This window comes from Trachinotus anak, unplaced genomic scaffold, assembly GCF_046630095.1.
Source record: "Trachinotus anak isolate AG129_WGS33_773 ecotype Australia unplaced genomic scaffold, CSIRO_AGI_Tana_v1 ptg000007l, whole genome shotgun sequence".
Lineage (NCBI taxonomy): Eukaryota > Metazoa > Chordata > Actinopteri > Carangiformes > Carangidae > Trachinotus > Trachinotus anak.
The window spans coordinates 19,366,448-19,380,081 of record NW_027273858.1 but is presented as its reverse complement, the minus strand read 5'-3'; the positions used below and the strand labels follow the sequence as shown (position 1 = coordinate 19,380,081).

The window sequence follows — 13,634 nt, the reverse complement described above, 5'->3', positions numbered from 1 at the left end:
TGCATAAATATATATCCATCCCAAAGCTTGTCCTTATATGTTGACCACTTTCCCAGAATGGGAAGATAGACCTGTTTGAGATGAATGAGAAATTATTAAGAAAAAAATATATAAGCACATATAATTTTCATATGTATGTTGTTTCAATAAACTTGCATATATGAATTAAATATATATCATTAACAAATACTGTCATAATATATTATACCATATAAAATTCCATCATATATATTTTTTAATATATATACATGTAGAAATTTTGCTATGGGTATTTCATATATGGAATAAACTTATAGGATGTATATATGTGATAATACTATATCCTCTTGTAGGTGACACATATGGCAACATCGCTCTTTATATACTGACATACCGTATATTACGTTTACGTATGGGTTATTTTATTCTGAAAAACAACTGTACCGGACGAGAAAGGTTTTTATCCTCCACCTTGACGTTAGTTACAGTTACCAGCTGAAGCAGCAGGACTCCAGTAAACCACATGTTCAACTGAGGTGAGTGCTTATTATATTTCATTTCGCAGCTTTATTAAGCTGTGACACTGTTTTGTGAGAGTTTAGTTGTTGTATTGTTTCAGTGTTTACTGTGTCTGTCTCGCTTTTTAATTTGGGACGTACAGGCAGTGCTAGACAGTTAGCTGTAGTTGGCTAGCAGTGTTAGCAGTAGGACTTTTAGCGAAGGTAAAGCGAAACACCTTAGATAGGGTGTACATAAAGTTGCTATGTGTGTATTTATATGTGAGAGAGAGGATAAAGGGGGGCTGTGGCTGATGTACAGAAAAAAACTGCTAATTTGTAAACATCAGATGATTAATTTCATCTAAAGGGACCATCAAAGATGTGAAGAGTCAGTGTTCTGCTCAGTTTTGAAGATGTGAACCTCCTATTTGTATTGTATTGTAATGTAATGTTGGAGATTGTTATTTGTTGGACATACACTGAAAACGCTCATGCATTCATGGAAATGATTTAACCGATTAAACTCAGGGCAGAATCATGGTGGTGAAGAAGAAGACAGCAAAAGTAGAGGCTGTGGCGTTGGACGAGGAGAAGCTTCACAAGCTGATAGGTATTGAGGCCAAACTACAGATGAGCAAACTAAAGCAGTGGTAAATCACATCATCCATTTTATGTTATATGTGTCATAGTGTTTAATTTTGAACAATGTGTGTGTCTGGTCTCTTGTAGCGTCCCTCTCTGTAGATGGTGGAGAGGATGGAGTCAGACAGGTTGCCCAGACCCTGCAGTCCTGTTTGGAGCTGACAGAGCCGGTGCAGCAGATCCAGCTGGTCAAAAAGGTCAATAACAACAAGATTAATGTTTGTCTTATGTGCATTTTGTTGTTGTTAGTATATAACAAACTTGATTTTTAGTGGATGGAGCTGAGTAGCCTAGTATTCTATGCTTTACCATACAGTATATGACCTGTGTGTTTGTGTCCATACTGCATCAGGCAGGGTCCCAGTTGGAGACTCTGAGTGAAGATCAGCCGGATGCAGCTCTTCTAGATGCCTGTCTGCACACCCTGGCTCTGGTCTACACCTCCCTGCGGCCCAAGAACCCCCTACGACGAGCCATCGCCAGGTACACAGCCAAGTTCTAATATTCTCTTAGTTTGAAACATATCTGTTCAAGGAAATGACTTGGAAGAAATACAGGGTATCAGAACTTCCATGGTCACTTTATAGGGAGGCAACCACTTACCAGCACTGATTTTTTTTTCTGCCTTTAAAAGGCAGATGGTGGGAACTGGTCTGTCACTGTTCTAAATTAAGGAAATGTAATTCTTGACCAAGAATTTAGACTCCATATTAATGTAGATAGAATAGAAAATAATGGAATATAGATGTTTACTTTGATAATATAATTTTTTTATGGTTTTGGTGGCAGTCTGTGAGTTTTGACTTCAGCACTTCATTATAACTTGTTTCTTATTTCCCTGTCTGTGTTTCCAGTTCATTCTTTAGTTCTATAATAAATAACAAGTCTGTGTGACTCTTTGTCCTCAGTGCCTTGGGCTCAGTACCAGCCTGGTTACGGGAGCGGACTGTAAACTGTTTGTGTGCCTGCTTGTCAGACTCTCTGTCAAACTCAGATTCAGACAAATATCCACACATTGTAGACACCATCACTGCCTGTTTGGATGGCTTCCCTCTTGGTGAGTGGGTTATTGCTTGCATTTACTTTTAATGCAGATTTATTCTACTTTTGATCACAACAGATATCAGATAAATCTTACCTCCTATTATTAAGTTGAATAAATAACTCCCTAAATAACTGCCTCTATCTCCAGGTGAGAGATGCATAAACAAGCTGCTGCCTGAAGGTTGGTGTCTGTACGTCCTTAATGTCACATTTTAATTTAAGATTCATTTTTGTTCCTCAGTCTCATTGTCTCTATTCTCCTCTATGTAGTACTGCAGTTTCTTCACAAGGGACTGAGTGAATACCTTCATCAGAACAGGTACAGAGGCATACTCTGTCATGTCTATTTCTATAAAGGTATTTTATTTTAATGCATAAAGCAACTTGTATAAGTAATGCGATTAAAATAGTGTTTTAAAAAAAATAGTGAGCTCTTCTTTGATACCTGGACTGTTTACTTTGATTTACTCTTGACATTTGATAGTGTCTCAGTATTATTGGAAGTGAATGTCTTTTTTCCTTGGTGTGAATTGCATATGTCACTTGCATCACAGTATATGTTATTCAACCCAGATAACTGCTATCGTAGTTATATTTACTTGGTTGCATGGTTGCATTTACACCTGGATGTGATTGTGTCCTGCTCTGTCTGACTACACTAATTAAGCTGTTCTTATGGAGATGCATGAAAGAAGCAGGACAGCCCTGATATTCATAATGTGTGTTTTCTCGTTGATAACTGTGTCTCTGTCGCCCCCTGCTGTCCTCCAAGTGGTCTAGCAGGCCGTCACATTGCCCAGGCCCAGCTGATGCAGTCCTGTCTGGCTGCGGTGAAGACCTCCATGCTGGTAGTCCAGAGATCCCAAGAGACCATCAGTGCTGCCCTGCAGGCTGAACACAATCACTGCGAGGTGGAGGAAACACTGAGCAGCCTCCTGGGCTGTTATATACACATCCTCACTGATGGTAAGAAACAGAGTATGTACTGTAGAAACCATCTGTGGAAGTAAACATGCTGGATAAAAAGTGGCTGTACACTCATAAATGATGCACGGATTTTAAGGATACTACAAAAGCCAAAGTAGAACTGTACTGACGAACATGCCCCTAAAGAAATCCATTCAAGATTTTCGAGATCTAGCCATTGATGTAGACCAAGTGGAGTTATCTCATCCCACTGACAATATGCCATTAAGTGCATAAATATTACAACCTCAAGAAAATATGTGTCTGAGTAACAGCGCAGGATTAGTATTAGCTGCTGTCTTAGTTTTTTTCTCATCTGGAATGATGTTTGCCTAAGAAGAGGATCTACAGGCTCACACCTACAGTCAGATTCCTCTATGTCTGTGTTCACTGTAAATGTAATTGGCATCTTCACTTTGAAATTTTCACTTCGATTATTTTATGTAATTTAGAGAACTTTCTAATTGGCACCAGTATTTGCTTGTGAAATGAGGATTCTGTGCACAAACAACAGCATTGCACAGAGCAGCTTCACAGGGGCAGATTGAGTGCAGTGCCTGATCACTGGGGCCTCCACTGACGCAGATGAAGGAATTTTGTTAGTCATTAACTCCCAACTCTGAATTTTGAATGAATGATATTTTAATTATGAAAATGAGAAACATTTTATGTGTTATTCCCACATACTTTTTCTCTCAGAGATGTTCTCCTCTGCTCTTCTCTCTGCCTCTAGAGGAGTTCATCCAGTCAGTCCAGAGTACAGCCGGCATGGCTGTAGTCTTATTGATCAGGTCTGTCATGGGCTCTGGAGACGAAGTTGCTTCTGTGGTGAGCTAAGGATTAAAAGTTCTGGGTTGTGCACATTTTTCTGGCTTGTCCACATTATGAGAAAGTAAACTATTGTTCTGAAGACACCAAATATGAGTGGTTAACTTTGTAAATACAAATGCAAACTAAGGAAGCAGCACCTCAAAATTAATGTACACTAAAATCCATATTTAGGTGCCTTGGATAACCAAAGTATTGGAAAATAAAATGAAAACTGTAATGTAAAACAATGAAAGATTTGTTCATCATTACCAGAGTTACAGTCAAAAATACGTTTTGGTTAAGTCGTCTTAAGTTTGTAATTTATTTGAGCAGCAGTGTTGTGCAGTACAAGTGTAGCAACATTAGAATCCCTGTCTACATGTCCTTGAGATGCACTGAAATCTTTTTACATTTCAGTTCATGCCCTTGAAAAGTTGTGAAGACACATTTAACCAAAAACATTATCAAGCTCATGACAAAAATGATACTTGAAAGTCACATTTAATCAGCTAAACATTTCTTTGTTTGTGGTCATTCTTTGATTGTGTGTGTCAGGTGTGCAGTTTGCTGTGCAGCTCAGTGCCGGGCTTGGATCCAGCCCCTCAGTGGCTCAAACAGAGGTGTGTCGGTCTGTGTACCAGTGGTCGCCCGCCGGGTGTCTCTCTGTATCTGTGTCATGGAGTTCTGGCCATGTTGAGCTGGAAGGGTGCTCTCTCAGGACCAGAGTGGGAACAACTGCTGCTCTTGGTCCCAAACACACTGCTGGGTCTGGATGTGAGGTGGGCCTGTCAAATTGAATTGATTACTCTGGAATTAAATTCTTAGATTATGATTGAAATGAGTCTCAGAAGTATTCTGGTGTGTCTACAGCTTTTGCTCATGTTTTTTTTCTTTGCTGTAGTATAAAAGAGTCCAGTACAGCTATGGTGGTGGCTCGGGTGCTGACCCTGTGGAGTGGTGCTGTTCTGGACTGCATGCAAGGAGAGGTGCAGCCCTGCCCTCCCCACCTCCAGCAGTCCCTCAGAGGAGGCTCCGAGTTACAGCAACACCTCCTGGAGCACATCTACTCTCACTGGGAGCACCCACTAGACGGAGTACGCCACCAAACCCGCTCGCTGTTCCACAACCTCCTCCTCATCCATCAGAAAACCAATCCCTCCACTTCTGACCCTACCAAGGACACTTACATCACAGAGCTCACCCAAAGCCTGCTGGGACTAGAGTGGCACATGAGGGGGAAGTACGGCTCCTTGGGCTGCCTGGTGGAACTCTATGGCGCAGGGTACTTGCTTAACATCCAGCCACAACTGCCATCATGTCTCTTGGGCTTGATGGGAGATCAGACCCTGGCTCCTTATGCCAGCGACCTGCTGGAGAGACTGTTTGTCAGTCACAAGGCGCAGCTGGTGAGTGAGGCTGGTGCAGCAGGAAAGACGGAGGAGTGGATGGAGCGTTGGCACCAGACATGGGTTACCCCCCTGCTACAGGTGCTGTGCCGTGCCAGGCTGGACCAGACCACGTACATCCTTGACTACTTCCTGCCCAAGCTGCTTCGCTGCAGCCCCTCCAGTCTGGCTCACATGGTGCAGGCCTTGCAGGAGACGCCGCCCTGCAGCACAGGCAATGGCACATACACACAGATCTCTCCACATACAAACACTGACATCCCATATATCTGCAGCTACTTCCTCTCTTTCCTTCTGGTCATATTCTGTCTCACTTTCACAGAGCATTCTGTGAAAGTGAGACACAGTCATGACAGTATGAAGAATGTTGAACCTTTCTGTTAATACTGCTTTTATGTATTGTTAGGTCCTTCAGGCAGCAGGGGTGCGCTGGGAGCTCTGATGACATGCCTGCGGGCAGCCAGGGCCCAAGGTGTTGTTCCAGCCTCAGAAGAGGGTCTGTGGGGAGGACTGGTTCCCCTCTCCCTACTCCAACAAGCACTGATACACAAACATGATCAAGTGAGTATGTGTCCGTCCTCAAGTGTGTATTCATGGTCTTCAATATTGTAGGACTGTTTCATGTTTTTATACATTTTTTATTTATACCTTCCACTGTATGAACGAGTCATCATTTCTCACTGCCCAGGTGAGGATGGACGCTTTGGGCATGGTGTGTGAGAGCCACCGCAGCACTGAGGTTCTGACCTCACAGGAAATGGACTTGATCCGCCACTTCCTGCTGCCCAACCTCAACAGTCAGTCCCCAGGCGTCAGACAGCAGACAGTCAGCCTGCTGAAGAAGGTCATCTGTTCTTTGAAGATATTAACATTTTATATTCTCAGTGCATTTGAAACATTGGGCCTGTAGCACACAGTAAGCTTGTGTTTGTTTGTAGCTGGGAACACACAGCCTGTGTGTTTATAAGGGGGTTTATTCGACTCATGAATATTGATCCTGACAGAGATCCACAGGACCAACAACTCTTTAACATTTGACTCAATAAAAACATCAAATTCATCACTTAATGAAACTTTAAATCTTCTACAACACAGTTACTTTGTCGAGTGAAGGACAGCACTCAGCTGCTGCAGAAGAGACGGAGTCAGGAGAAAGACCAGGAGCAGAGAGACAGAGACCAACACACACTACATCTCTACAAGGTATAACACACACAAAATACATTAAGTTTCCTTTAATGATAATTAGCACTCAGCTTTTCCTGTTGTGGTGATATTTTTTGTTTAGATAAATGAAGATTTATTTTTTGTGTGTGATGTAGGAGTTCCTGCGCTGGCTGTGTGTGAGGCTGCTGGAGGTGCTGCTTCCTGGAGCTTCCTTTTCCAAATGCCTCATGTCCCTCCACCTGCTCTGTCTGCTGGGCCAGCTCTTCACCTTCAGCACTGGTACACCTCATGCTCACCAGTCACAGTTTTGAATAACTCCAAAACTTAACAAAACATCACAGCTGAGTGAATACGCTCCCACTGTTACTAACAGTTTGATTCTGTAGGAAACATAATATATTGCATAAGTAGTTAGAAGTAGACATTTAAAAATTTGTGCATTTTGTACTGAACTATCATACATACACCAACTTTTAGGCTACCTTTGTTTTGGGTTTTTTAGACAGTAAAACACTAGATAATTAAATTACAGTATGTACAGTTCACACTCAATACTAGAGTTCAATACTTTACTCAAAGGCACCTTAGTGATAACATTTGGCACATTTCACACAATAGCGCTGGCCAACTCACAGCTCTGGAATCCATCTTTCTGTTGGTGCCTGGGCCAGCAGCTTGTCCGTTACTGGTCAGTCTCTTTACTGTGATGCCAGCCCCATCCTCCAGCTGTCTCAGCGTATGCTCTACCTCTTGTCACACTTGTCCTCTTGTCCTGCGTTTCTTCACCTCTACCTCTCGGTTTTCCTCAGGGCCTGACGTGTTTGCCCTCGGTGAGGTTGTGGCTTCTGAGCACGCTCAGAATGTCCTCTACTGCATTGCCAGCAACTTCCTGGAAGTGAAACAGCTGGCCTCATCGCTGCTACCGCAACTTCCTCCATCAGCTGTTGGGCTACAGGTTAATATTGCAAACATTAGCTTTTCATGACAAAAATAAAAAAAATAAAAAAAAAAAAAATAATAATAATAATAATATAAAAAATACTTTATGTGATACTTTTATACCCCTTATTTTATTGAAAAATATTTTTTGTTTCATTCAGCTGGAATTTTGCATGTAGGTAAAGCACAATAATCACTGTGTGTGTATTAGTATTTAGTCATTATCTCCTTGGTCTTCGTAATGTTAGGTGCCAGAGAGGATGCGTCGTGTCCTGCGGGCTGCTCTGGACCTCAGCACCAGCACTAAGCCTTTTGACAGCGTTACAGCAGCCCTCCTCCTCAACCTGCTGCTGCACCAGCCGGACCTGAGCCAGGCTCTGCTGCACTGTGCCCAGCAGCAGAGCCTCGACTTCCAGCCTCCCTCCCCACTGCCCCAGGCTTCTGAGACGCTCATCTTGGAGCTCAACACTCTGGCTGGTGAGATCCAGATGTATAAACCCAATAAATGTATCTATGTGCTAAACATACAGTAAATCAACCATCAGATGTAAGACTTGTATTTTATTGTGTCTGTCCACAGTGGTTCAGTTCTTGCTGTGCTGTCTGCAGTTAGAGGTGTCGAGGGCTGAGTCGTCTCTCTTACAGGCAGCTGCTTCCCATCCTCTGTATGGCAGAGCTCACTGCATCACAGCTGTACTACAGCATCTAAATACTGAGTGAGAGCAAGAATCACCACGACACACACACACACACATGCTCAACAACCTACTTCCATTTGAGTTTATTTTCCTGTCGTTGGCAGCGGAGGAAAACTCACTGCGCAAAAAGAGCACATTGTATTTAAAGGGCCTGCTCACTTGTGTTATGTGTTGGTGCTTGTGTGTTAAGTACATGTTTATGTGTGTGTTTAGGAGTTTGAGTCAGACTGAGCAGTGGAGAGGTCTGGTGTCAGAGCTGATCGCTGTGTGCTACAGGATGTCTGATGTGGTTTCCCCTGTAGTCCAGAGCTCCTCCCCAGAGGGACTCATCCCCATGGATACTGATTCAGGTAATCATATTTCTTAACATGTCCTCTTCACTTTACTCTGTATTATGAGGTTGGGAATTTTCTCTGTGGAATTTGGGAAAAAAATAACAGGGTCACTTCTCAAAAAACACTTAAATTTCTTTCTTTTGAATTTCTTTGACATTTGTTAAAAATAATTTTTTGGTGAATTTTATCTCACAGTTATTACCAAAATTAAAATGTTGACATTATTTCAGGACAGAAATAAACATTTAGTTGATGGAATCCTTGTAATTCAGTCATGAAAGGTCATGGAAATTTACACCATGAAAAAAATCTAGAGAACATGACATGTTTCTTTGTGTGTGTGTTTGCACAGAGACGTCAGCAGGTCTGCAGAGGATCCTGCAGGAGATCCAGCCCAGAGACACCAACGACTTCTTCACCAGTGCCAGAGAGCTGGACACACACCACGGAGATGATCACACACAGAGTCAGACCACACACACACCGTCACTGGACACTGGTGAGTTACAGATAATTATATTACACTGTGCAAATTTTATGTCACTGCAGGTCTGGGTCACTAATTTTAAGATTTGCATATTTTTACATCAGCTGTGTATCTTTAGACTAAACAGTCTCAGTGGTACTACTTCCACTGTTTACTTCAGAGAGTTAGACCCAGTTAGTGAAACCAGTGCAGTACTACTGATGACCTCATGGGGGCAGTGTGTGGCCTTTTTTTGTGTGATATATTTACATGAGGCTCAGTCTGTCACTGCAAGGAAACTTACTGAATCATAACCTAAATGACTGTAATGCCATTGTGATAAGGAAAAATGGTTTTGTGTGTGTGTTCAGTGAGTGTAACTTATGTAACAACAGCAGGCAGATTATGTGACCTTGGGACTTCTTTTGGTTTCCATTGAGAACAAAGCTTTGACATGGTACATTACGTAATAAGACAAATAAATTGTTCAGTTGAAATGATTAGGTAATGAACCAAAAGATGATTAAACTTTTCCAATGTCATTTTTTTTTGTTTGTGTGTGTGTGTGTGTGTGTGTGTGTGTGTGTGTGTGTGTGTGTTGGCTCCAGGCGGTGAGGGCTACAGGGTGACAGCCCAGATGGTGCTGGTATGTTGCTGGCGGAGCATGAAGGAAGTGGCCATGCTGCTTGGACAGCTGTGTCAGAGCCTGCCTCTGCACTACACCAGCGACAAGGCACACACACACCCAGGGCTCATCACAGAGGAACAGGTGAGACCCTGAAGAACAGAGCACACCTCACCTCCACAGAAACTCAGCCACTCTCACTTTTATTGTTCTTGTTCCAAACAGCAACTTTGTGAAACAAACTGGTTTAATTGATAACTGAGACTATTATAACAGACAAATAGGGTCTGACCAGTATTATCTCATGTTAGCCTCTTGACCTTATTTTCACTGCTGTTCATTTTCAATATTATGAATATGATTTAATTTTAGTCGCTGTCAAGTCCTAAATATGCATAGATAATTTTTATCATAGTTGTGGATGATGTCCACATTTTCCCTAACAAATCCCATGAAAAGCCTAATATGCACGGCGCAGGGCTCTGTTGGATCTCTGTACCAAGTACCTTGTTGAGGAATGTTATTATAGTCTCCCATAAATTCCCAGTGACATAAACCTCTTTCCTTAAAGAAAAAAGCTATAGGATGAACACTGAATACATGTCATGCTTGTGCCGTTGGTTAAATGGCACTAAATACGTGATGTATTCATAGCTTTAGTCCAAACATATGACAGACCTGTGTCTGTAGGGATGCTTCGATCCATGTCAGTGCAGATATTGACCTCATTATGCAGATGTGATTGACCTGTATTAAAAACAGTCATCAGTGTCATTATAAAATGAAGTGTTACTTTAATTCAGTCACTGCATGCCACTGACCTCAGGTTACCTCACATGAGAATGATCCCCGCGTGGTATCCAGATTTCATATGTGGTGGAAAGTGAGCACTGTTGGTGGAAATCGGTATTGGAGGAGAAACAGTCAAATTGATGCATTCTTCATGTCAATATGAATTGTATAAAATCCAAAACAGACTGCTGTGGTAAACCACTAGTAATAGGTTACATTTCAAATATAAAATAGCCAAAGCTCTGCTCCATCCACGGTATTTTTTGTATGACGGTGCCTGTGCACATCTGACGGCGGGCTCCTCAAACATCTGCTGCCACCATTCAGCTCTGTCTTGTCGCTATTCTTACTGCTTTGAAGTCTCATTTTGGGAACAGGAAGGCTAACAAGGTTAACCAAGCTACAGCAGCTGAGCTGTGCAGCCGAGAACACAGGCGAGCCGCCCCACCTCAGTCGCATCAGGAGTTGGCGATCTCACACAGTGACGATCGGATGATGTAAAAATGCACGCGGCTGCCTGACCCTGACGTGGACACTGTTGTTATCAGTCGTAGAAGCTGTTTGCAAACCTAGTGCTTCATTTAAAAAGGTGTAATTTTTTTGTGTGTAAATGTAAATGTATTTATGTGTACTGTAGTAGGAGATGATGTGAATCCATGTGTGTGTCTGTGTGTGTTTGTGACACCACGCTGGGAGGCTCTTCAATTAGTATCCGCCCTCGTTAGCGCCGAGCTTTCATTTGAGGCCCGACCCTGCTGGTTTAACAGCCACGACGCCCCTCCCTTTCCACTGCATTCTTTCCAAATCACTTCCACCACCAGCAGGAAAACACTGAGTGCTGCAAACAACACACACACACACACACACACACACACACACACACACACACACACACACACACACGTATACATGGACTGACACACAGAGAAACTCACACAGGAATAGTTGTCTGAGTGGTTCAGCATGTGAGCGTCCATAATAACAAGGGTACCAGACATAGGCTGTGTTTGTCTGTGTAGGGGGTAAAGTGTGTGTGCGTGCGTGCATGTGCATGTGTGTGTTTGTGTTTGTCTGTTGACCATGTATTTACACTCCTGAGGGGAGAGAGAAAGTAGGAAGTATCATACTGTACTATGTGCTGAATGTGTGGTTTTTTGCTGTGTTAGTTCAGTTTTTACTGGAGGCAGGTTCTTTACCTGCAACAACTGGAGAATTAAAAATGTATTTATTCATCAGTCATCAGTCATTTGCTGCAGGTTTAGGAGCAAACTGTGCATCGTACTGTACATATTAGTTCCAGACAGAGATACACTACTGGATCAAACTGCAACAGTTTACGTAAACAACATAAAGAAAATATTATAAGGCTTATAGCTGAAACACATTCATTGATTGCCCTATATTAGTTAATAAGACTATTTAACTGTGAGTGCCAGTATTTTCTTTATCTTGTTGACTCAGCTATGTAAAAGTGTTAGCTCTGTGTGCCTTGCAGTTTGGATTGAGCTTCACTGAATCTGTTCTTCTTCTGTGCTAACCAGTTCCTGCTTGTAGCTGCATATTTATCGCACATATATGAAAGTGGTATCTGGCTTCTTACTGAACAAGAAAGCCAATAAGTGTGTTTTCCTTAATGTCAAACTACACTTTTCCAACCCAACAATTCAGGACCAGTAACTAACACTGAAAAGTATGTTAGTCAGTTTGTCAGTGAGAAGTTCAGTTCACCGACCCCACAGCTATTCATTATTCCCTCTAGAGCCATTTTTATACTGTCACTACTGAAATGGACTTGATAATGATGTTACCACCACAGTGTCCTTAAGAGATGATTGATGGTGATATCATGGATACCATGTTGTCCACTGTGGTAACCATGGTGATGGGCCTCATTACATAACCAATGATTTAACAAACTCATGCTGAGAAGTACACAGACAAGAGGAAAATCTGAACTTCTGTGCTCTGTCTTTACCGCATCCATTTTCTTTTTCTTTCGCTTGTCATCAGTTCCACGCTGTGTGTGTGTGTGTGTGTGTGTGTCTGTGTGTGTGTGTGTGTGTGTGTGTGTGTGTGTGTGTGTGTGTAGCATTAACAGTCAGTGGGGTGATTCCAATATTGTTTGGAAAGTTGGGTTTGGCTAAGTCTGTGTGCACAAAGTCATTCTGCCCTACCGCAGTGATGACATGCATGGGCAAACATATGTGTATAAGTGTGCGTGTGTGTGTGTGCATGCGTGTGTGTCTGACCAAAACACATCTCTTTCCAAAATGTGTGTGAGCTCAACACCTCCCGCGGTCCAGAGCCAGCATCCTGTGTTATATCCTTGTTGGCCTGGCAACACTGCAGATGTTTCTGTCACTGGGTGGTACCATGGCAACAGTAGTGGTTATAGGTGGGCATTAATGGTAATGGTTTGATAACCAGCCACAACAGTGGGGCTGGCATTGTTTTCTCCTTGTGAGTCTGTGTGTGTGTCTTCATGGCAAAATGTGGTCCTGGTGACACCAACTGTAGCGAGGACCACCACAGAGGTGGTTTTGAGGACTCTGTCTATGTTAGTCTGTCTGTGGACAGATTTCTCAAAACGATAGCGTCACAACCTGCAGTACATGAAACTTTACAGGTGTTAGTTGACATCAAAATGAAGGCCAGATGTGGCCGTTTCACGAGTACTTAATACCCTGTACTAATGTTGTAATGAATACTGAGTACTCAGCATGTTGACGGGGGTCACAGCCGGTTTGATCCCATCACAGGTCTCTAGTTTTCTTCTTCTTAAGTTTCATGACTTCGGTTTCTAAGCCACTTCTCAGGAGGGGGAACGAGGCCAAACGCTCAGGGTGGGCTAAGAAATACCAACATCTCACAGTGGATGACTGGAAAAAAGTCCTGTTCGCTGATGAGTCCAAGTGTGAGATTTATGGCAGTAACAGAGCGTGTATGTGAGGAGACCAACAGGAGAGAGAGAGATGCCACAGTGTATCAAACCCACAGGAATATTCAAGTCTGGTGATGCTTTGTCTGCTCTGGCACCTGCACTGAATTGACTACACCCTGATCAAGGAGAAGTACCGCTCCACTCTTCAGAGACATGCTGCACCCTCTGGTTTGTATCTTTGTGGAGAAGGATTCACACTGCAGCAAGACTATGACTCAAACACCTCAGTGCTTTGCAAGAACCACCTGAAGACCAAAGAAGACCAAGGAGTCCTGGACTTTCACCTGAGGCACCTGACCTCAACCTCAGTGAACATTTATGGAG

General features: G+C 42.7%; 1 protein-coding gene across 2 annotated transcripts in view; it reads left to right on the top strand.

The window, feature by feature from the left end:
• Positions 1–411: 411 nt before the first annotated feature.
• thada (THADA armadillo repeat containing) overlaps positions 412–13,634 on the top strand; it is a 93,009-nt gene continuing 79,786 nt past the window's right edge. For both annotated transcript variants that reach the window (XM_071481245.1, XM_071481246.1), the window contains exons 1-21: positions 412–515; positions 1,008–1,089; positions 1,209–1,318; positions 1,474–1,604; positions 2,030–2,178; positions 2,314–2,346; positions 2,436–2,484; positions 2,938–3,131; positions 3,865–3,959; positions 4,497–4,720; positions 4,843–5,561; positions 5,754–5,908; positions 6,036–6,191; positions 6,443–6,550; positions 6,670–6,793; positions 7,324–7,469; positions 7,702–7,930; positions 8,034–8,169; positions 8,365–8,501; positions 8,839–8,985; positions 9,561–9,721. In XM_071481245.1, coding sequence (XP_071337346.1) covers positions 1,017–1,089; positions 1,209–1,318; positions 1,474–1,604; positions 2,030–2,178; positions 2,314–2,346; positions 2,436–2,484; positions 2,938–3,131; positions 3,865–3,959; positions 4,497–4,720; positions 4,843–5,561; positions 5,754–5,908; positions 6,036–6,191; positions 6,443–6,550; positions 6,670–6,793; positions 7,324–7,469; positions 7,702–7,930; positions 8,034–8,169; positions 8,365–8,501; positions 8,839–8,985; positions 9,561–9,721 — 3,276 coding nt within the window. In that variant the 5' untranslated portion in view covers positions 412–515; positions 1,008–1,016. The remainder of the gene's footprint in view (positions 516–1,007; positions 1,090–1,208; positions 1,319–1,473; positions 1,605–2,029; positions 2,179–2,313; positions 2,347–2,435; positions 2,485–2,937; positions 3,132–3,864; positions 3,960–4,496; positions 4,721–4,842; positions 5,562–5,753; positions 5,909–6,035; positions 6,192–6,442; positions 6,551–6,669; positions 6,794–7,323; positions 7,470–7,701; positions 7,931–8,033; positions 8,170–8,364; positions 8,502–8,838; positions 8,986–9,560; positions 9,722–13,634) is intronic.